Source organism: Marmota monax, unplaced genomic scaffold (assembly GCF_021218885.2).
Source record: "Marmota monax isolate L192 unplaced genomic scaffold, Marmota_monax_Labrador192_F-V1.1 WCK01_AAM20220418_F8-fsc00053, whole genome shotgun sequence".
Lineage (NCBI taxonomy): Eukaryota > Metazoa > Chordata > Mammalia > Rodentia > Sciuridae > Marmota > Marmota monax.
Genome location: NW_026693153.1, coordinates 8,675,037 through 8,699,385, shown reverse-complemented (window position 1 = coordinate 8,699,385; position 24,349 = coordinate 8,675,037). Strand labels below are relative to the sequence as shown.

Genomic DNA, 24,349 nt, shown 5'->3' with positions numbered 1-24,349 from the left:
AGATAAATAGACAAAATAAAGTGTTAAAAAAAAAAACCTGTGGCATACAAAATGTTCATATTTGCAATTGTTTTCAACACTGGTTTACAATTTTTTTTTTTCATACAAATCTTAACAGTGTAAGGTGGGCACACCATAGTTAAGGAAGAGCTTGAATATCCTGTCTCTTTTTTGTGCTTTTAGTCAGAGCTCTGCACACATTTTAAGAAAAGGCACCAAAGAACTCAATCAGACCGGTATTCTTTCCACACAACTAAGATTAGAGAGGTGTTATTTAGGTTTGGTCATAAAAATGGTAAGTATTCTTTAGGTTGTATTTCCCCCACCTTGTTCCCAAGCTATTTTCACTCTTATTATTTTGTGGTTTTTTCTCCTTTGCCTCTAAGTCAAACTTTACGATTAGAAATTTTGGTCCTTGTTCTGTGAAATACCTTTGGCTGTGAATCTGTGTTTTTCTCGTCTCCTCCTGTTTGAACATGGTGTGGACAAAAGCAGACAATGTCCCAGATAAGTGGTAGCTTCTCAAGCTCCAAGAAAGGTCCTTGGTTCCTTCACCTCTGCCACTAATTCTACATTGCTTTCATCAAGGAAAGCTGGAAATAAGTATGCAGGAGGGAATCTAGTTTGTATATGTCCAACTCCCCAGTGGCAAAAAGGAAATGGAAAATTCTTCAGGCTGCCCCTAAAGATTCTGAAAAGGAGAATCAGATTCCTGAAGAGGTAGGAAGCAGTGGCTTAGGAAAAGCAAAGAGGACAGTATGACCTTTGCAACTTCACCACACAGATGATGAAAAAGAATAGGACTTATTCATTGTCTTTGAATGATGTCTCCTGTTTACTCTGGTTTGCTAATGTGTAAATTTGCATATTTATGTTTGTTCAATAATCTTTGTTGAATAGGCATTTAATTTTAAAAGTGAGGCTAAAGTTTATTCAAAAACAAGTTATGAAATTGGAGAATTTGTAAAAATTACAGTTGCTTAGGTTAATATTCAATTTAATATAGTATATTGGTTCTTTTACCTATTATAAAGCTTCTTGTTCTTGCTAACATTAAATCAATGCATAATGTCCTATTTACTAATGTCCTGTGTTTGAGATTTGCTTAAGTCTTTATACTGATGCCATTTATATTGACATCTGGGCATTGAAATGATGCTATGCTTTTATTTCCTATATTTGCTTTAAAAACCAGAGTTAGAGCTTTGCACATTAAAAAAATCATATTAATTAAACTTAATTTCTGTAATTTTTCTGAGAGGGATCCAAAGATATTACCTTGCAAAATTTTGGATGGATATGGAAAAAGTCAAGGACAATTTAGCCTTGAGAGTTTAGACAATTGATAATCAAAGTTTCTAAAGCAACAAAAAGACAAAATACTAAATATTTTGAATCAGGAAATAAGATTCCATAAACCACATTAATAGGGAGAAATTTTTCTTGGCTATGTATTTGATTTAATATCATAATATATTATCCTTTGCACCTATACTTTTAAAGTTGGAAATCAATAAAGCATGACAGGCCAATCATGCCATAAGCACAGAGCTGTGGAAAGTCCTTAGCATTTTCACTATATATCTCACTTAACCAGTTGTATAACTGAAGAAGTTAAAACTGATGTTCTTGCTTTCCTAGCACTTTCTGATTACTGACAAACTATCAGTTTTCAAAATTAACCATGTTTTAACAGGCATGTTTTTCTGAAATTTTAAATAAGAGTACTTATTTTCACAATAAAAAAAAATTTTTCCTTGACTTCTACTCACTTTTAGTAAATGGCATAGAATGCAAATAATAATTAATCTATATGCAATGTAAATAATGACTTTTTGTTGTAGTTGTCAGGATTTTCACAGTGTTTTGTTTTTTTTTTATCCACACATGTACTTCTGTGTATCTTGACTTTGATAGATTGCTGGTCAAAAGTCTTCAAGATAATAAAAAAAAGAGACATAATTAATCATGTTTAATTGTATAAAATGGATGTAAAATCTTCAGCATTTTTCTCATTAAGCATCCCAGAATTCAGAATTTCTTTTACTATATTATGAGACTATGTCTTCCCATTACTGGTTCTTAACCTTTGGGGCCACAGACCCTTAGAAATCAGCTCTGAAAAACTGAAGATACGTACAAATTTTTTGTACATGATTACATGCAATGGCTGTTTGTAGTCTTTCCATGGGTGTATGTCCAGGTTGGGCCACTACAAAACTAGAAGAGTGTGTTTATGCTTTTTGACTATGACTCATAATAAAGACATTTCACTTGAACACAGTACACATATGTATTTAGAATAAGAAAAAAACCCAATATTTTACCCTTACTATCCAAGACATACTGTGTTCTGTTCTGTTCATATTTTTTGAAATATGCTGATCATTACTCCAAAAATTGATTTCATAAGCCACATATAGGTGGCAGATAATATGCTACTCTAGAATCAAGGTACTCTATAACTTTAATTAAAAAATGGATATTTACATCTTGAGAAAACCCCAAAAGGTTAAATAAAGTATGTATACAAAGTACATATGTTCAGCAGATCTGTAAGTCTGTCATCTAAGGGACAAGTAGATTTGTACTTGTCAGATGAGCATTATTCTCTGAGCATAGTCCCCTAGAGCTTGCCATTTTCTCAGAAAGAGGAATTATTAGTATCAATCAGGAAGTTGCACATAGAAACCTGGAGAGTTATAATGTGGACACCTTTCTTAAGATTTCAGTTTGCACATGGATTTCAGCTTCGTCGTGTGCAGGTTAGTGACTCCGGATGAGTTACTTCACTTTTCATACCTTTAGTTTCTTCACCTACATTGACTAATGCACTTTACCTGCCCTGCCAGGCTTTTCACCAATAACTGTCATGGAAATATAATGTAATAAATATGTTGTAATATAATATTATATACTGTAGTATATATTTATATGTACAATATATATACAATGTATTATGTTACAGTGTATATACACTCTAATATATACAATGTGACAATTACAATAAGTAGTCATTACTCTGTACATAGATTATTAATTATTTGCATTCTATGTAGTTCACTAAAAGTCAGTAAAAGGGAAAATTTCTAATCAATGTGATATCTTACAATGTAACATGTAACACAGTATTTTGTGATATGATGCACTGCAGTATATGCAATGTAATATAATTATTACAGATAAAGCTAATACTTATTGATCCCCTGAAATGTCTGAAATATGATATCAAACAATTATTTCACTTAGAAATAAATAAAAGTCACCTAGTCCAAGATCCAACTGGAAATAGACATTAGTCATTAGTTAGCATCAGTGTTCCTATTGCTAACTCCAAGCAAGAGTCTTTTATTGGTGCAGTTAACTAGGGTTCAATTTTCCAAGGAAGACTGGGAAGCTCAGGAGCCTTCTCTCAAGGTTAAATCAGGTGACCTGATATTTCCTCTTCCCAAGGCAGATCCTAGGCTTAAGATCAACACTGATATAGAAATGACATTTGCAGGTTGACTGGCTCTTGAGACTGCTATCACTATCACAGCTGAATCTGCGACATCATAGCTGGAGCAGAGAGGACTGGTCTCACCTACTTTCCTTCTCCTGAATGCAGTGTCATTTCGTAATTCAGCTCTGAAAACATTAAGCTCCTTTGACTTGCTCCTGAGTGACAAAGCCAGGATAAAATTGAGGCTCTCTCACTCTTCCTGAGTCTTACATTTTGTCATGCAGCCCTCTGAAGCCCCTGTATCACTCTGATCTCCACCTGCAATTTTTAGACTAAGCACAAAACTCATGATGTGGCAGGAGAGATGATGGCAGGTGTGGGACTGTGGTTAGGATTAGCTATATTTGTCCTGCAGTGTGTAAGTACCAGCCAGTCCTTCTGCTGGGTGAAAGCAGCATTTTAATATGAACTTTAAGATCCTTTCAAAAATCTCATTTTTTTTTTTCTGATTCATAAGAATCCCAAAAGATTGATTTGGAGGGCTGGGGAAGTACTTCAGTGGTAGAACTTACCTAGCATGCACAAAGCCCTTGGTCCAATCCCCAGCACAGGAAAAAAAAAATGAAATTTATTTAATCATTTCGTTAAATATGCTAAACTCTGTGTCAGGCACTAAAAATAAGAAAAACAGAGGCTATTCCTATGCTGATCAAGCTTTCTCTCTTGTCCAGAGGGTTGGGGGTTGCCTTCAGTGCAAAGCAGGCAGTAAGAAGATGAATGCCCACATTCTTGTTCTTGGGTAAATCCTAATTTAATGACATTAGGGAAGAGTTACGTTCTAGCTCCATCTACTTTTTAATATGTTTTTACAGCTGAGACAACAACATACAAATGGTCCTTTTAACATTTAGGAATGACTTAGTATCAGTACCTTTATTACTTCCCTTTGTTCCTTCCTGGCTATTCTTTGATTGCTTGGTGCTGTTTTAAAATTTTGTTTTCACCTCCACTGTAACAAAATTTTGTTCTCAGTACTTGGAAAGTGTTTCCATTCCAGTGTGTAGCTCCACTGCATATTCCATTCTATGTAATATCTAATACTGTCTTACATAAAAGATTTTAAAAATACAACTTCAGTTACATGCTATAGTTATTTTCAGTAGTTGTCTGAAAAGCCTGACAATATAGAATGCTCTTTCATAATCAGTTTGTTTTTTTTTTCCTTTCTTCCAGGTTTCCTCAGATTCACCCCTTTTTGTGTGTGTCTGATTTTAGGAATACTGCTATAGTCACTGGTAGTGATCAGTTTTATTTGCCCTATGGGACAAAAAGATCAGGTCAGTAGCAGTATTCTGAACCTTTCCTGTTAAGTTTGAGTCCTCTTTGATGAGAACCACATGTTTGTATAATTCCAAGGCCTTTTAATCTTTCTGCCTCCTAATGATTCCTAAGGGATACAACTGGGGGGATGGGATAAAGGGAATTATATTTTGAAACAGAAATATCCCTTGCTTTTGAGTTTAAGTAATTAAGACGATAGATTTTTGTTGTTGAGATGCTGTGTTTTACTTTTGTTCTGCCACAGGGTGACTCCTATGAGTTCTATACCTTACTTTATTCCAATTTAGAATTAGCAGGAGGGGCTGAGGATATAACTAAGTGGTAGAGTGCTTGTCAACATGTGTGAGTCCCTGGATTCAATCCCTAGTACCCACCTCCCCATAAAAAGAATTAACAGGATAACCCTGGATGTTAACTTCTTTCCTGTCTCCCCATTTCACCTCTTTTACCTGGTTTGTTTTGTTTATTTCATCAGGAAGTTTTAGCTTCTTGATCAGCCTTTTAATTTAACCAGTGGGTATTTCACTTTTGCTAAATTTAGAGGGAATTTTTCCATCTCCTAATCACAAAGCACTTTTGCTTTTGCTCATTGAGAACTGATTGGCCATACAAGCTTTAAGTTCTAGATTTTTGGGAGACCTTAAAAACCCAAGATGTGGGGCTGAGGTTGTGACTCAGTAGAGCACTTTCCTAGCATGTGTGAGGGATGATTCTCAGCACCACATATAAATAAATGAATAAAATAAAGGTCCATCAACATCTAATTTTTATACACACACACACACACACACACACACACACACACACACATATATATATATATAAAACCGAAGAGTTGACAGGCCTATGCTTTTCTGAGTCAGATTTTAATTTTTTTTTTGACTGATTCTGCTTATTTTTTGTTTGTTTGATTGTTTTGTGGTTTTTTGTTTTTTTTTGTATTTTAAAAATATTTTGCAGAGAATTTGAGAATTGGTTTAAACTTACTCTTGGTTTTAATTTTAATGTCAGTTTCAGAATCATCAGATACTGTTAAATTTTTAATTACTTTTTTGATTGTTTTCAGGTTAAGCATCTTATTTCTTTCTGGGGTTTTGGTGAAGTACATTTAGAGCACTGCCATTTTGAATGTGCTTATGGAGTAGTGTGGGGGTAATTGTAGTTGTATCATTAATTTTTCACACATTAAACCAGATGTGGCCTTACCAGTTGGAAATAGATTTGGGGGGTAGTGAGCAAGGTGGCTTATTAGTTACCTGAGAAGTCATAATTATCTTCTTACTCATAACATTCCATTTCTTTTCTAGAGGCATATTTTAAACTTGCTCTTTCAAAACTGCAGAGTTGTGATCTCTTCGATGAGTTTGACAAGTGAGTTTATTTCCTTGCTTCTCTTTGACTTTTAACTTTAGCTAAGATGGTTCAAAAGATGTGCCCAAAGAGATGAATGTATTTACTCAGGAAAATTCCATAGCACCTGTGTATAATTAAAGCCTTCTTTTTTCCTTTTTCTCCACTACCTCAACAACATGTGATAATTTTTTTTTCCTTTTCCTGTTTTTGATAATAGCCAACTGATAATATTCTGACTAGGTGAGAAGGAATATCTAGTTCTGATTTGTAATTCCTTAATGGCTAACGATGCTGAACAGTGTTTCAGTATTTATTGGCCATTTGTACTTCATTTGAGAAGTATCTATTCAGCTCATTTGTCCATTTATCAACTGGATCGCTTGTTCTTTTTGCCTTAATTTTTTGAGTTCTTTGTATATCCTAGATATTAATCCTCTGTCAGGTAGTAATTGACAAGTAGTTTATATTTTTGTTCTTATTACACTTGAAATAAATGAACTACAAACTCAATTTAGAAGTACGTAACTTTTTGACTGAATTTGCAAGTTTTAATGATGAGTAGTGCTCATACTAAGCCAGGAAATTTTTAACCCATGGTCACCTTTTTAAAGGTGTTTCTACTTAAGAATTAATTCATACCATTCATGGGTTGTTTCACATATCTTCCCATGCGTCATCCTAACTCCTTCTGTTTCTCTTGTTAAAAAGGTTAACTATTGGATATTGGAAGCTGTTCTCTTCCTTGCCCCCTACTAGAAATATCTTTGAAGGAAGCAGACAGCTTGCTTAGATATATGTTTTTTGACTACAGAGGTTTTAGTTTTTAGAAAATTCTGTTGCTAAGATAACCCTGTACAAATTGAATTTCCAAAGATAGACTTGTTGGCAGGTGGACCCATTTCATAAGGTTTAAGCCACATTTTAGAATTTGGCTGGTGGGCTAACATGAGAATGTGGGTGGTTTAAAAATGTCAGGTGTCTATTAAACATGGGACAATGACAGAATTTCCCTTCTTGCCCAAGAGAATGGATGTGCTGGATGTGCTATTTGGTGGGTGCAGAAGATAGCTGTAGTGGGCCAGGAAGTGAAAGTGAGATAGAGTTTACACAATGGAGCTACAGGAGCAGTGTTAGATTTTGTTAAGGTCTGTCTTTTTTTTTTTTTTCTGTTGGGGACCCAGATTATTGAAGTGTATATTATGTAATATAATTGATTTATTTTTGTTTGTTATTTTTAATTAATTTTTATTATAGTTATTAACCAATTAATTGTACAAATTAATGGATTTTGCTGTGGTTTTTCCATAGATGCAAAATATTGAACTTTGATCTTGTCTGTATTCCTTCCCTCCTCATTCCTACCACCCTTTCCCCTGCTCCTGACCCATCCCCCAATACCTAGTAGTCCCTCTTCTATGTTCAAGTCATCATTTTTGTTTGTTCTGTTTCTCTGTAAGTTTCCATATATGAGAGAAAACATATGATACTTGTTCTTCTTTGTCTGGCTTATTTCACTTAACATGAAGTCTTTCAGTTCTATGCTTCTGCAAATGAAAGGATTTCATTATTCTTTATGGCTGAATACTACTCCATTGTGTATATATGTGTGTGTATGTATGTGTATATGTATATATATATATATATATATATATATATATATATATATATTAATCCAATCATCTTTTGATAGCACCTAAGCTGATTCTATATCTTGGCTACAATTAGCACAAGAATGCAGGTATTTCTTTTCTGTGCTGACTTCATTTCCTTTGGATATATATATACCCAGGAGTGGGATAGCTGGATCATATTGGTAGTTCTATTTTTAGTATTTTTAAGGAAACTTCATACTGTTTTCCATAGTGGTCATATTAATTTATATTCCCACCAAGAGTGTGCAAGGTTTCCTCTTATTCCACAAACTCACCAAAATTTGTTACTTTTTCTTTTCTTTCTTTTTTTTTTTTTTTTTTTTTTTTGGTAATAGTCATTATGATCGGGGGCAATATAGAATCTAAATGTAGTTTTGACTTACGTTTCCTTGATGGTTAAAGATTTTTCATATAGTGGTTTGTACTCACTCTTTTGTGAGGTGTCTTTTAAGATCATGTGCACATTTATTAGTTGGATTACTTGTTTTTGTTAAGTTTTTTGAGTCCCTTATATATCCTGGATATTAGTGCTCTGATGAGTAGCAGGCAGAGATTTTTCTCCCGTTCTGCAGGCTGTCTCTTCACTCTGCTGATTGTTTCCTTTGCTGTGCAGCTTTTTAATTTGATGTAATCCCATTTTTTAACTGTTGCCTTTGTTTTGTGGACGGTTGGAGTCCTACCTAGGAAATCATTGCTTGTACCAAGACCTTGAAGTGTTTCCCCTGTGTTTTCTTTTAGTAGTTTCAAAGTTTTAGCTTATATTTAAGGTCTTTGATGCATTCTGAATTAATTTTTGTTCACGGTGAGAGACTGTGCTCCAGTTTCAGTCTTCTTTATGTGACTATCCAGTTCTCCAAGCACCACTTGTTGAAGTGCTGCTCTCTTCCCACTGTGTGTCTGTGGCCCCTTCATTGAGAATCACTTGGCTGAAGATTTTGGGTTCTCTCTTCTCTTTCTGTTGTCTGCTTTTATGCCAATACCATGCTGTTTTGTAACAGTGGCTCTGTAGTATGTTTTGAAATCTGTTATCGTGATGCCTGCAGCATTGTTCTCTTTTCTCAGGATTGCTTTGGCTATATGGAGTCCTTTGTTTCCATTTGAATTTCAGACTTTGTTCTAGTTCTGTGAAAAATGTCATTGAGGATCGCATTGAATCTGTAGACTGCTTTGGGTAGAATGTCCATTTTGACACTATTGATTCTCCCAGTTCATGAAAGGTTTTTCCCTCTTCTAATGTATTCAATTTCTTTCTTCAGTGTTTTATAATTTTCATTGTAGAAGTCTTTTATTTCCTTAATTAGATTTATTCCTACATATCTTATTTTATGTGGCTATTATGAATGTACTCGCTTTCCTGATTTATTTCTCAGTGAATTGGTGTATAAAAAAGCTACTGACTTTTATTGGTGTATAAAAAAGCGACTGACTTTTGTATGTTGATTTTGTATCTTGTTACTTTGCTGAATTGGTTTATCAGTTCTAAAAGTATTTGATGGAGTCCTCCTGATTTTTCTATGTACAGAATCATGATCTGTAAACAAGGATAGCTGGACTTCCTCCTTTTCTCTGTGTTTGCCTTTTCTTTCTTTCTCTTGCCTGAGTGCTCTGGATAGATTTCTTTACTATATTGAATAAGAGTGGTGAGAGTAATATTAGAGGAATTGCTCTCAGTTTTTTCCCATTCAGTATGATTTTGGCTATCAATCTAATTTCTTATTTAAAACTATGCCATTCATTTCATTTCAATTTTGATTGCATATCAACAGAAACCATATACATATATTTCTACCTAATATTTTATATAGCTCTCATTTATAGATCTTTGTTTTGTACAGACCTTTGGCATATGTGCATTGGCTCAATTCTCTAGTTTCGCAAACAGAGAAACCAAGGCAAGGCAAACATGCACAGTTTGTTATAGCTGGTAAGTGTCAAAGCTAGGATGTGAACCTAGATGACTCTAACTCCAGTGCCTGAATTATTTAAGAGTGATAATGGCTATTCCTTAAATATTTTCAGCAAGTTATCTGCAAGTATTTATAGTCTTTGGTTCTGTAAATGTAAACTCCTGTTAGATTATTGAGGGTGTATGACTGGTGGTTCTATTTTTGTCTAGTTTTATCATAGAACTAAACTATGCTTTATTTAGCTGTTTTCTCCCACAGGCGTTCAGCCACTTGTGTGTGCCTCGGCCAGACTATTTCCTTCCTTCTTGCTGACTTGGTCTTCTATTCCCTTCCCTTTCTCCTCTTTGTCACTGGGAGTGCCTCCACTCTCCACCCCCAGCCTGTGTCCATTTCTTCTGCTCAAGTAATTTTCTATATTTTATATTCCCTCCATCCTCTAGAAGGATTCAGACATTTCTGTGGTTGTTTCAAGTCTGAGTCCTTTAAGATTCTACCAGGTACAAGTGCTAGTTTTGTTCAGAATCTCAAACAGCATGCATGATGTTCTTAGTTGGGACAGATTCTGTGAATGGGAAAACTTGAAATATAGTTCTCATAGTTTTCACATACATGAAGTCTACAAAATGTTGCAGGGCTAACTCAACAGTTCTGTGATCATCAGGGCTAAGGCTTCTTCTCTGGTCTGTGGCTTCTCCTAGGGTCTAATACAATAGCTGGAGTTCTGCCAATCACATGTGCATTTCTGCCAGCAGGGAGGAGGAAGGGAAGAGGGGCATGACCTCACCCTTTAAACTTGCCTCTCTCTTTAACGACAGCTCACAGAAATCACATTTTAACACTTAATTGCATCTTCCTATTTCCATATTCATGATACCAAGGTGAAAGCTTGAAATCAGCCATGGTGGGAGTATTTACACCATGAGGCTTGGCAAATGCTACAAACCAGAGCTTCATCCTTTGCCCCCCCCCCCACTAGAATTGGTTGCTAAATATTTACTAGCAACCACTAATGATATCCCATTGGGTGGGAGTCAGGCACAAGCCAACACCTAGCTGGAAGGTAGACTGGAAAATATTGCTTGTATTCCAGGTAACTGTGTACCCACCTTTAAATTTTTAAGGAACAGGGAAACCTGATTAATGACAGACAATTAACTATTTTTATCAGTATGTTCCATCATTTCCATGGTTCCCGTTTGTTTCTGTGCCACTCTGAGGATTCTGAAGTCAATTAATAACTCTGCTCTGTAATAACTAAGCTCAGCTGCTGCTACTGATGATGATGATTTTTCATAGATTCAGGTTCCTCTTTCCCAAAGTACATCTAACATGAGACTACTATGTTTAATGAAATGCACTATAGATGGAGACTATTTTAAGGGAATTATAGTACAGAAGAGGAATAATTAAAGTATGCCAATATTCAAAAGCCATGAGCCTTCCTTGTTATCCATGTTGCTCCCTGGCACCAGCCTGTACCCTGGTCCCAGGGGGAGTATATCCTCCCCCAGTTAGAAGCAACAGAAACATTAGCTTAAAAATCTCAGCTCCCACAAAAATGTTCAAGTTATATCCTCACCCTCATCTACCAGCATTGCATTCTGAAGGTGTACCAGATTTTAAGAAGACTTCTTTAGTTCTGCAGCATAGATGGTTATACAGTAATTACCCATAAATACCTACCTGTGTCAAGCACCTATGTCAAGTCTGTTGCCTGCTAAATAGATGATGATTTGTAAAAGCTACCTGGCTGCTCACTCAAGCAGAATCTATTACGTCAGCCTCAGCCAAACAGGGTAAGATTGGTTACCATTCAAGGCAGGAGCATGCTCTTAGAAGACTTTAAAAAAAAATTAGACATCAGCAATGTATTTGTTAATGAGAATCCTAATGCTTTAAGGACTCCCAATATCTGAATTTTTAATATCCTGCTGTTTTGCAAGGTTTCTTTATTCCACAGCCTTTCGGCCAGAGACAGAACTGAGGGTAAGAAGAAATTGTGACATCCCCAGAGTGAGTCATACATGGTGAAGGTGCTAGTTCAGCCATTATCTGTTTTCTAACATCGCTGTGGTCAGTTATTACATAAAGATATAGAAACTGTGGTACACATCAGAGGAAAATGATGACATCCAAAGGATTAATAACATTCATGACACTTACTTCACTAAAAGGAAAATTGAGATCACAGAGGTCAGATCACTAGGGAAAGTTCCCCGAAGTACTAAGTCGGGGAGCCAGAATGAGGAGCTAGACCTCCAGCTCTAGTTCCCTGTACAGCATTTTAGGTTATTCAGGATGCAAATAATAGTTTCCTAACCAAAACTCATTTGAACATTTATTATTGTATGTATTGCATAAATATGTGGTTTCAGATTTGCAGATTTATGGTCCCAGTTTTCAGGGTGCCCTACTTCTACCTAGGGGCAGCCAGTTCACACACACAGTTATCTGAATGACGCTTCCTAGATTTGGACTGCCTGCTCCCTGAGCATAGAATGACTGTGGTAGTGGGATTGAATTAGCGGCTCTGTGATGTTAGGGCTCTAGGGTAGCATTCCTGGGGCTCTTCTTTCCTTGCAAGGTAGCTATAGCTACTCTAACTGTATGTCACCACATGTGAAAGTCTAGGCAGAAAGGAAGGGGCAGGTAAAAACAAAGTGTTCTGCTCAGACTTTTTTTTGTGTGTGTGGCAATTATTTTTTTTTTTTTTTTTTTTTTTGTGGGGCAAAATCTCTTTGGAAATCATTTAACAGACTTTCCTAGTCTCTTATTGCCCAGGGATGAGTCACATGGCTATCTCTAGGCCAGCTATTTACAGAGGAAATGAGCTCACTAAGGTAGGCTTCTGAATGCACAGCTCTGCTATCTGGCATGCAGGGTGAAGTTCATTTGAAACATGACTAACAGCATCCGCCATCCAGTGTTGGCGTGATGTGCTTCACTGAAGTTGGAGTGAGGTGCTTTAATACATATTGTTGCCAAAGGGAAAGCATTCAGAAAAGAAGACATATCATGAATGATTTGACATGGGCAACTCAAATTTCTTTCCTCTATATTGTCCTCTGCCTAGCTTCCCTCTGCTGGCTTTGCCTGACTGTGTGGGAAACAGTGCTTTTCACCTGAGGGAAGTGTAATATTTTACCACTGCTGTTCAGCAGCTTTCTGGATTTTCCATTAACAGGTAACAGGCACTTGGAATTATTTTGTTTTCTGGGTGAGCAGCTTGAGGCATGTGCATTTCCCAAACGGTTCTCAAGTTGAAGTAACAGGTACCTGCTTTATTTTAGACATGAATGAGAAAAATGACCTCCACACACTCATGTAGCAATCAACTGAAGCATGTGAATTCACTGAAAAAGTTTCCTTTCAAAGGCATTGACCAGTTTTTCTTAGTGTAAGGGTGCTTCCTCTCTTCTACCTGTCCCCTATGATGTTGACAGAGAAGAAAACAGAATGTGAAACTCCTAAAAATGTGGCAACATTAAAGTGTGAAGAGAGTCTTTGGATTGGAAGTTTCCTGAAGTGAGAGAGTGTCTGTGTGATTTCATTTTTCATAAGTCCTTGAATCTGCTGAGACCATCAGCAGGAGGAGGTTGAGAGGCTGAGCACAAGGAATGAGGCCCTTTAGGTAGCTAGTCCTGGAAGATCCTGGGAAAGAGATCTGCTTTCAGTCCTAGACTCCCCTTTTACTCTTGGCTGGAGGCAAATCAGTAGGGTCTATGGGAGGAGGTCCAGGACCCGGAGCTTGAGGGAGACCAGTGATGTGGCATATGTAGTACAACAGATGGTATGTAATATGACAGATGCCCTTTGGTTAAGCCTGAGATTATGATGCCAAACATTACCTAGGACTTAATGACCATCTGCAATCTAGTCTGATAGAGGGGAAACTTCTGTAAATATTAAGATTCAACCCATCAGTTCATTGCTAAGTGACAAAATGGAACTGGCCATGTCTGAGGTTGAGACAAGTTATTTCTGGGGTCAACTTTAGAGATAAGATTTGTGGGTCATAAGTCCTTTGTTGGAGTCCCCTGGGAGTATGCTTGTGGCCTTGACCCTGTGTATTTGGTGTAGATGGAGGCAGGCAGCTTCTTGGCAGATTGGGGACTGTAAGCCAGGATGGATGCTGGAGCCCCTAGGGTGCCTGGGCTCAGGACAAGGCAACCCTTCCCTTGTCAAGGGAGTGGCCTCTGACCCTTATTGGAAGGAGAGGTTTAGAATGGGTACCATAATTATAGATATTCTTCTGCTATTTCCGTGAGGTTGGTTATCTCCCTGGGAAGACCTGTTGTTTCCATCTTGTTTGTTTTCAGCTGCCCCCTTCCCAGTGGGGAGATAGAGCCAGCTTCAGGAGGTTCAGCCTCTAATTTCCATTAAACCGACCCTGATGTTAGGAAAGGCCAAGCAAACTGTGAGCATGGGAATTTCCCCTGTCATAAAGCATTCACGGGATGGACCTGGTGAGGATAATGACAATGATAGAGTTCTCAATACTCAACAATGTTCCCCTTTCAGTCATGGCCCTAAGTAGTGAGCCTTTGATAAACTTGGCTTCCAGGGATTGGGAACTAAAGTCACACTTGCTAATAAAGCATTTAGAGATAGGTTACTTCCTTAGTTAAAAACAGATGTAAACAAACACACCTCTAGAACACTCTGTGACAGGTGACATGTCCATGATGTGTGGTGTTGGACACTGTATGTCTTTCAGATGGTCTCCCGCCCCCAAAGCCCTGCTATAAAACTGGTGCTTCTTGTCCTTGTCTAAGACACTGCCTTAGACATGACTCATTAATATTTGAGAGCTGAGGACTCCCATTAAAATGTGCTAAGTGTTTTTAAAATGTTAGCATTAAAATTTATAAAATAATTAGATGAGGGATACAAATTCTATGTAAGAAAGGTAGCTTGTGAATGTAGGGGATGTGTTCAGTCTCTTCTTAACTTGCCCAGTGCCAGGCTCTTTTAAATAGTTCCTGCATTCCTGCATTTTCTTTTTAAATAATCTACAGCATTTGTTCAATTTTGCTGCTCATTAATTTCCTAAACACTTTAAGGTCATGAGTTCAACTGATCTGCTGATTTCATGGTTCTCAGAGAAACACATTTTCTAAATTTAGACTTCCCATATCATGAGGTCCCTGGGAGGACAGCTTCAAAAGCCTTCCCTTCTGTAGTTTTGCTCCCTAGAGAAGGATTTTATTTGTTCATTTGTCTAGTTGGCTAGTGGTAAGGCCTGGTTGGCTGGTGGTAAGTGCTAGGAGGCAGATGGGCCAAGGCCATGTGCTCTGAGAGCCAACAGGATACAATCTGTGGTTCTCGGCTGATGCTAGCCAGCAATAGGAAGTCCCCCTTTGTGGCCTAATTTAAAGCTCTTTGCCAGGAACATAGAGTGCACTTGTAGTTTGTTTTGGTTAAGCTCCAAGGACCAGTCCATGTTTGGGAAATTGAAGTAAGAATGGGCAGAGTACAGAGGCTGCCCTTTCCCCACCAGAATCCACCATCTGCTTTGTCACTCGTGAGATGCAACACAAAACCAGAGATAGAATCTCAAAGGAATGGGTAACACTGGCAAAACATGTACATAATGTAAAACACACTGGCATCAATAACAACATGCAGAACTCCAAGTGGAGGGGTCTATTGTCCTCTAATTTTGTATCTAAATGCTAGTACCACCTCTTGGAAGTGTAACTTGGAATTGTTATATGTTTTTGAACCTATTTCTCCATTTATATAATGGGAATATTTGGCTTATGTATCTCCATGAGTGGTTATAAGAATCAGATGAGAAATTGGGCTGCTGAGAGGTATTTGTTGACAATGATCATACACTGTTCCTATAGAATATTATTTCTTGAATCATATATATATATGTATATGTATACATAAACATATCTATATCTATCTATATGTACACATATGTATAAACGTATCTACACCTATAAGTAACAATTGGTTCCTTTTCTACTTGTGAAATTTGGCATAGGGTTCCTAAAAGTAGGAAAAGGTTCTTGGAATCACCCCATTCTATGAAAGATCGCTTAATCTCTGACTTGTCTGTTTGCCCAACAGGGTGCCATGTAAAAGGTGTGTGGTGGTGGGCAATGGAGGAGTTTTGAAGAATAAGAGCTTAGGAGAGAAAATCGACTCCTATGATGTCATAATAAGGTAAATATATTGCCAACCTAGAATTGAAGAGAATATGGCTTCCTACTTTAGGCAGCTGTGTTTTAAAAGTTGCTTCAATTTGTTTATGTACTTGATTACACAACTTTCTCACTCAGTAATTGGCTAGAGTAAAGCCTAGATTTCTAGTCACTGACTTAGCAAATATTTATTAGGTCCTTTTAATATTCCAGGTACAGTTTTAGCTGCAGGGGAGATAGCAGTGGATAAGAATAGTGCTTTTATTCCCTGTGGGGCTTACATTCTGATGGAAGGAAGAAAACAATAATTATGAGAAAATGTATTAAGTGTCATATATCCAATTAGAAAAAGATCACAGAGAATGGTTGAGTGGTACTTGGGAATGGGTGACCATATTAAGGAGGATCTTGGTGACCATATAGGACCAGCCATATGAAGGTTAAAGAAGAGCAATCCAGACACAGAGACTGTTTACTTTAGATCCTCAGGATAGGATCCTGTGTTTGAGTAAACAGCAAAGTTTGAGGGCAGCAAGCTCAGGTGTGATCAGAGGCTAAAGAGGTGGCAAGGAGCAGGCTGTGTGGGATTTTGTAAACTAGGATTAAAAGCTTGGATTTTAAGTATACCAGGAAGCTTTTGAAGGTTAAGCAAGAGAGGAATGCATTTGAGTTCTTTAAGTTGCTACATTCAAGTAGGAGATGATGGTTGGGTCAGAATAGAAGTAGGCAAGTGGTCAGACCAGAGACATGTTACAGACATGGGGTTAGCAGGATTTATTGCTTTACTAGATGTAAGGACTAATGGGAATAAAACCACCAAGGGTGTTGCTTCTTGTTTTCAACTTAAAAGGGTGACTGGATAGTGATGATCATTTATTGATAGGAGCAGGATAAGTAGATTTAGAAGAGTAAGATTTTCTGTATTTACATGTTAGATTTGAGATGCTTTTGAGAGACGTAGTGGATAAGTCACACAGAAAGTTAAGTTTCAATGGAAGAGGCCTATGAGCTATGTTTATCCTATGGACTTGGTGAGAGTCCCCAGGGAGAGACTGAGGGATAAAAGAGGGCCCAGGAAGGGCATGGAGCTTAACACATTGAGGGAAATTGATCAAAGTGAAGGGAGATGGAGAGGGTGTACCAGTGAAGAAAAAAGAAAATGAGAAGGTGATCACAGAAGCCAAGAGAACAGTGTTTTTGGTGAGAGAGAGAGAGAGAGAGAGAGAGAGAGAGATATCAACTGCATCCCAATAGTGATGAGAGCTCATGTAAAACAAGGACAGAGAGGAGACCATTAGATGGTCAATCTGTAACTCTTTATTACTTTGACAAAAGTAAGTTTAAAGGCATAAGATGGCAAAAAGCCTGCTTGGAATGGGTTGGAGAGAATGCAGATGAGGAAATGGAGAAATCAGTGTCATCAACTCGTTTGAGACATTTTGCTCTGAAGGGGAGTTGAAAAATGAACTGGCAGTTGGAGATGGTTACAGAATCAAGGAAAGACCTGTTGTGTTTTTTTGTGATGGTAGTATATTGCTGGAGTAGAAACTAATAGAAATGAGTGGAGAAAGACACTGGTGTGGTAGAGAGAGAGGGGAATGGGGTACAGAGTGCAAGCATGGTTAATATTTTGTAATGGAAAGAGGAACCAGGATTGTGGCTAGAGCTACCAACATTCCCTTAGATGTAGCGGCGGAAAAATAAAATGTTTCTGTTTTCTCAATGAAAGTTTGAGGTAAGTTCATCATCTGGTCTAAATGTGTTAGGAGTAGCTAAGAATAGTCTTCTGTGGGAAAGCTAGTGCTTTGGGGTAACGCATCAGGGTGACCGGGCCAGTGTTCTGGAGTTTTACTGGCTTCAAGCTGGTTTCTACAGAGCAAGGTCACCATATTTTATTTATTTTCCATTTTCAGAAAGCTTTGGTAATTTACTTACAAAATAATTTTGAAGCATTCACAAATTTCTGTACTTGTAAAATGTCTAAATCTGACCATTTAGAACCACAGCAAGCCCTTGTAGGAAAACAAGATGGTGTAAATTTTTGAAAGTCATTTCAAATATTATTAAGACTGTCTTATATTACACAAAGTCAGAGGCAAAGGGCAAAGCAATATTTATCCTCCTAGGGGACACTGTTTTGGAAACAAAGTATTCTTTTTTTATGCCATGCTTTCATGGTGTGTGCATAAATAGTGCATGTCTGACCTTGGCTTTGAGCATACACAAACCTAACAGTAGATCTTTTGCTGTTCTTTAGTTCATTCTAGCAACAGACCTTCATTGGTGGTGCTCCAGTACAATGATGCTCCTGCACTTCAGAGAAGCACGATTTTGATGGGTCTTCAAGCCAGCTTAAATGTGATTCTTCTTATCTGTTAGTTGTTTAGACACACATCCACTTGCCACAACACTGTGGCCATGGGCATATTTAGGTCTTCAGGGCTCTCATGGGTAAATCCAACGGTGTTTCTGTGGTTGTCTCCCAAGGTCTCTTTTAAGTCTAGTATTCTGTGCTCCCATCTCTTTTATTTAGTCTTCAGTTTTCCTGGAGGTAAAATTGAATTATCCTTGGCTCCACAATTAATTTTAAAATACAAATGAATATTTTTTGCCTTTGATCAAACAGCTAGTTCTTACGAGGAATTATCTCCTTAGCCATTGTATGTAAAAGATTGATCAGTTGCTGTGTGGTTTCAGAGCACAAGATAAATGGCTATTTGTCCAATTCTGAAGCCTCTGAGAACTATAATGAAAATGGCTTATTCTCCACCTGTCTGTATATCTTGTGTGTCTTGCTACCCACAGAATGAACAATGGTCCTGTTTTAGAACATGAAGAGGAAGTTGGGAGAAGGACAACCTTCCGACTTTTTTATCCAGAATCTGTTTTTTCAGATCAAAGTCACAATGACCCCAATAGTACGGTGATTCTGGCTGCTTTTAAACCACTTGACTTAAAGTGGCTGTTCGAACTGTTGTCAGATGGCAAAATAGTAAGTTGGCAAAATTGATCTGCCTTCAGATTCCTTTAGTGTTTTTCCTTCAAAAGAATAAGACAACTGTATTTTATTTTCTATACCCTTTATTTCAGAACACTAGTGGTTTTTGGAAGAAACCAGCCTTAAATTTGATCTATCAACCTTATCAAATCAGAATATTAGATCCTTTTATTATCAGAACGGCAGCTTTTGAACTACTTCATTTCCCAAAAACATTTCCCAAAAATCAGGTATGTATGTTTGCATGATTTCAAACTGAATATCCAACTGAAGTAGAATAGAGGGTCTGGGACCTTTCAGAAATTGTATGAGAACCATGGCTCAATGAGGTAGTTTCTAAGGCCTCTATTTGAAATAGTAAGATTGATACCTGCGGACATTATCTTTGTTTTTCAGGATAAAAGGAAAATAGCCCTAAGATTTTTTTGTTGTTTTTTGGGTTTATCTTCCTGCCCCCTTCTGGGGTTTCCTAGGATCTGTGTGTTCAGACTTATCCCTTAGAGCCTCATCTTCAGTCTTCTGCAGCAAGGAGAGTGACTGGCTTTAGGACAAGCATGTGGCTTTTCAGGCTAAAAAGAATTGTATGAAGCATTCATTAGGAAACTTCATATTACTACAATGAAATATACAAAATAGGCCTCTTATGAAAAAAAATATGGTATGTTTTTGGAAGAAAAGAAGTCCAAGATTGAGTGGCTCCATGTTTTGAACTTGTGGCAAGGATGGCACATCATGGTGCATATTGGAGCCTATGATCACATCTCAAGCCAGGAAATATAAAGAGGAAGACACCAGAGTCCCACAATCCCTTTTGAGGGTAATGACCTGGGGGCCTCCCACCAGGCCTCACCTCTTAAAGGCCCACTAGTGCCACCATTGTGACAAAGCCTTACATATGGACCTTTGGGGGAAACACATCCAAACCACAGCACACAGTTAAAAATACCACAGGAAAGCTAGAAAAGTGAGGAAGGACAATAATGTAGTCCAAAAATTAGAGAAAACATTGGTACTAAAATTTTCAAGAAATGAGCAAAAGTTGGAAGATGACATAGAATCAAGAAGTTTGTTTATATACTGAAGGGACTGATTGAATAGAGGGAAAAAAAATATTGATGTTGAGGGGGAGAAAGTGGTTAAGGGTAGAAGCTTAGTTAGGTAGAGATGGGATATACACGCTGCCTAGTAAAGGGGTCAGACGTAGCACCAATAGGGACATCTCATCCATTGTGAAGAGGCGTGAGCCTGCAAGTGTGGGTAAAGATGCAGATAAGATGGTAGATTTGGAGTTGGGTAGATGATGTAGCTCTGTTTGCTTTCATTTCACAAAGCAATAAGGATTGTCAATTTAAAGTAAGAAGATGGGCTGTTGAATAGAAAGTTATCTGTCATCTTGGAAAGTAGGAATGGGGCTTGACAATTGCAATAGGATTGCAAGATGTACTCAATGTCTGCTTGACTTTGACCATAAGTTTAACATTTGATCAGACAAGTATATTTTTCTTTTGTTTTATTCTGGTGCTTAGGTGTAGCCATAGGATGACTGGAGAATTGATTTTCACTAGAGTAAAAAGTGTCACGTGATCATATAGGATGATAGGTATGATACTGGAGGGCTAAGCCATAGGACATGATGAGGATTGAACTTAATATTTTTGATTAAATATTCCAAAATCCTTGTTTTATGACTAGGTCAACCCAAAATGTTTTGGAAATAAGGAGCTCATTTGCATTTTATAAAAATTTATATTTCTCTCTTAGAAACCCAAACACCCAACGACAGGAATTATTGCCATCACGTTGGCGTTTCACATATGTCACGAAGTTCACCTAGCTGGTTTTAAATATAACTTTTCTGACCTCAACAGTCCTTTGCACTACTATGGAAATGCCACCATGTCTTTGATGACTAAGGTAACATACACATCATTTCCAGTAACATTCTTTGGTATAATCTTTGTTATGGTTGAAAAGCCCGTTATTTTTCTCACTTTCACTTTACTGATAAGTTTTGAGAGAGAGCGAGAGCTTGAAGGGGGCTACAAAGCTATTGAAGGCCGAAATTAGGACTCAAGTCCAGAGGTTATTTTACTATAGCAATAATTCCTAAATTGTGGACCTCAGATCCTTGGTAGAATCTCATGGTTATTACCAAGTGCATCAAAACCATATAGGGACCAAGCCTTAGATATTATACCATGTTTGTGCTATTTAAGTATAAATACAACCTTCTGTGTTTGAGATGTACAGATTTACCCCAAAGCAGGGCTATGCTCACCGTAATTATTTTCATGTATTTGTTTCACTTTTTTCTGGGGTGCTAGTTATTGAACCCAGGGCTTCGTGCTTGCTATGCAAGCTCTGTACCACTGAGCTGCAGCCCTGCCCTTCATGTATTTTTGGTATTGTTAGAGAAGATAGTCTAGAACAACATAATCCCACAAAAGAAATTTCATGGTTAAAAAGGTTGCCTTTTCGCTAGATCGTGTTTTTCTTGATCAGAGATCAATAGTGGTGAATTTAATCCTGAGGATTTCAATTGAATGAGAAGGATTTTCTTATTTTTTTTAAATTCTTAGATTAGTGGGATACCACAAGTGATAGGATTAAAATGTTATCTGTACATTGACATATGAAGTGATCTGCTATATATGGATATATCTCATGAAATATATCTCCTTAAGTCATCCCCAAATAATACATAAACTATACTAGTAGTAGTATTCAGGCTGGATTTCATTCCTGTCTTCTGTCCCTTCAACCCTTGGCTCCTGACCATAAACCAAACATTTGAATATTAAAGATTTAGGTGCCTAGAACAGACTTTAGGCTCATTTCTCCAATCTCTAATCTTTCCTGTAGCACTTGTGGTACAAGTGTCATATAAATAACAATGTTAAAACTGAGAAAAATTAGTACTATCAATAGAATCATTTAAATTTTTTGTGGTGCTGGGACTTGAACCCAGAGCCTTGAACATAACTAGACAAATGCTCTATCACTGAGCTACAACCCCCAGATTCAGAATTATTTTTAAAAGAACATCTTAAACTGAACCATTCTTTATAGGAGGTTCTTATGTCCAGGACAGTTTTTTTTTTTTTTTTTTTTTTTTTTTTTAATGAGTTCCAAGGGGCTGGGGTTGTGGCTCAGTGACAGAGCACTTGCCTCTCACATGTGAGGCACTGGGTTCGATCCACAGCACCACATAAAAATGAATAAACAAATTAAAGATATTGTGAAAAATAAATAAGTTCTAATTTGGTGCTTTTATTTAAAAAAAAAAAAAAAAAAGCCATCTGACTTGAAATTTTGGTTCCTAGATTTGTATCACAGGATACCACAGGGTCTGAAGAGGCCTCTACTCACGTGATAGTTCAAGTGGAGAGAGTGGGCTTTAGGGAATGCTCTTACACAAGAACGAACAAGGAAAAAAAAGTAGGAAGGTAACAGAAGTCCATGTGACTTGTTACTTAGCACTCGAGCTTTGTATATAGAATTTTTAAGATCCAGAATATTCAATTGCTGTATTAATATTTTGAGATTAGAACATATAGTAATTTTACATTGTTTTTCTTCTTCAGAATGCATATCACAATGTGACTGCAGAACAGCTCTTTTTGAAAGACATTATAGAAAAAAACTTTGTAATCAACTTGACTCAAGATTGACCCTCCAGATTCAGAAGATGATGCTAACAGTATTAGTTTTATTTTTATACTGCAATTTTTAGTTTATTTTTAAATATATTCGATAAACTTTTCAAATTATGTATATGAAGTCTGTGGCTGCTTGGTGTCTCATACCCATCAGCTTAATTTCTGTGAATATATTTATGAAAACCAAGAAAGGTCAAGCTAGTTATCAGGGAAATAAAGTTTTAATTGCATTTTTTTAAAAAATAAGCTACTATTTTTGAGATGTTTTAAAACATCTTTTTATAGTTGACTTCATCTCAGACTTCTGAAAGGACATGACTTCTTAATAAGGAGATTTAGTTTACCAAACAGTTTTGACTACCATGGAATTCTGAGAGGTGTGATTGGCTACTGTACACCTGGCAGGTGGGGAACTGGAATATGATTGTGCCTTGCTCTAGCAATCTGCACCCACCTGGCTGTGGAAACCTAAGTTCGCACTGGCTTAACTCTTCCCCTCTTGTCCCCTGCAATTAGTTAAATAATGATTATAATAAGTTATAATTTGGTAGAAGAAAATGGTGTTTTTTTTTTTCTCTTTTTAAGTTAAAGGAAATGGGCAAAATGTGAAATTCTGGATAAGTAAATAACTAATTCAATTACTAAGTCTGGTTGCTTTGTATTATTTTAAACAATTAAAACTAACTTTCTACAAAGAAGCCAAACTAGGGAAGCTCAAGGAAGGAAAAACTCTGAAACATATTTTGCCTGGCATAATTTATCCATTAAATTTTCAGTTTTTATTTGAAGTAAATTGGGAAAGGTAAGGAAGACAACAAAGCAAATTAAGCCGAAAGAACAATCAAGCTGCCAGGCATGGTGGTGCACACTTTTTTTTTTTTTTTTTGGTACCAGGGATTGAACCCAGGGGCACTCAACCACTGAGCCTCATCCCCAGCCCTTTTTATATTTTATTTATATCACTGAGTTGCTTTGCACCTCACGATCCTCTTGCCTCAGCCTCCCAAGCTGCTGAGATTACAGGCCTGCACCACAATGCCGCTGGTGGTATGCACTTGTAATCCCAGTGACTCAGGAGGCTGATAAAGAAAATCACAAGTTCAAAACCAGCCTCGGCAACATGGCAAGGCCCTGTCTCAAAAAATAAATAGGGCTGGGGATGTATCTCAGTGGTAAAGCAAACCTGGGTTAAATCCCCAGTACCAAATGAGAGGGAAAAAAAAAAAAAGTCAAGCTGTTTTTAGACTTAAGTATTTTCATGAAAAATCCCAATTTTTCACACGATTAATCTTCAAATGAAAAGCTTACCTGGCTATCTTGGATGCACCAAAACATCCAACTGGATGCAAATAAGTTAGTCCTACAAATGTGGTGAGCTGGTTTCTTTTCCAAATTTTATGAACAGAACCAAAGGCTCTTTGGGGGTAAGAGAATAAGAGGTGAAGGAGAAAGGAAGAGAAAAGCAGAGGTTATAACAATGGAATTAAAAACTGTCAGAAGACGTCTGAGTTTATTTATAAAAGAATTACTATGCTGAAAAATAGATATCATTGGGAAACATCAATGTTACTGACAAGCATCCTGCCTGAGTATACAAAGGGCCAAAATGAAATACTTAAAAGCAGTGGGAGACAGAGAAAACTAGTAGTTGATTTAACTTGAGTTCAGACACTAATTATAAGGACTATGTTCTGTTAATACCAGCATACGTTTGCCTAGTGCCTCAGTTTTATTTGATTCTTCTGATAACTCGGATGAGGAAATGGTGGTACTAGACCAGAATCCTCTGCATTCTGTGGGATATTTCCCTTATAACACACAGCCATAGGAGGCAGCCTGGCT

At 37.2% G+C, this 24,349-nt stretch overlaps 1 protein-coding gene and 1 pseudogene across 16 annotated transcripts in view; both read left to right on the top strand.

Annotated features, from left to right (window-relative positions):
- The window catches only part of St3gal6 (ST3 beta-galactoside alpha-2,3-sialyltransferase 6), a 59,192-nt gene that overhangs the window by 31,587 nt on the left and 3,256 nt on the right, over window positions 1-24,349 (top strand). For 13 of the 16 annotated variants that reach the window (XM_046455242.2, XM_046455241.2, XM_046455238.2 and 10 more), the window contains 6 exons: window positions 4,676-4,779; window positions 6,091-6,154; window positions 15,777-15,872; window positions 18,656-18,842; window positions 18,941-19,078; window positions 20,610-20,762. In XM_046455242.2, coding sequence (XP_046311198.1) covers window positions 4,676-4,779; window positions 6,091-6,154; window positions 15,777-15,872; window positions 18,656-18,842; window positions 18,941-19,078; window positions 20,610-20,762 — 742 coding nt within the window. Of the gene's footprint in view, window positions 1-4,675; window positions 4,780-6,090; window positions 6,155-15,776; window positions 15,873-18,655; window positions 18,843-18,940; window positions 19,079-20,609; window positions 20,763-22,432; window positions 23,153-24,349 lie in introns of those variants that run through there. The other 3 variants (XM_046455243.2, XM_046455246.2, XM_046455245.2) reach the window with 2 other exon arrangements.
- On the top strand, window positions 3-4,669 carry LOC124099968 (PCNA-associated factor-like; annotated as a pseudogene).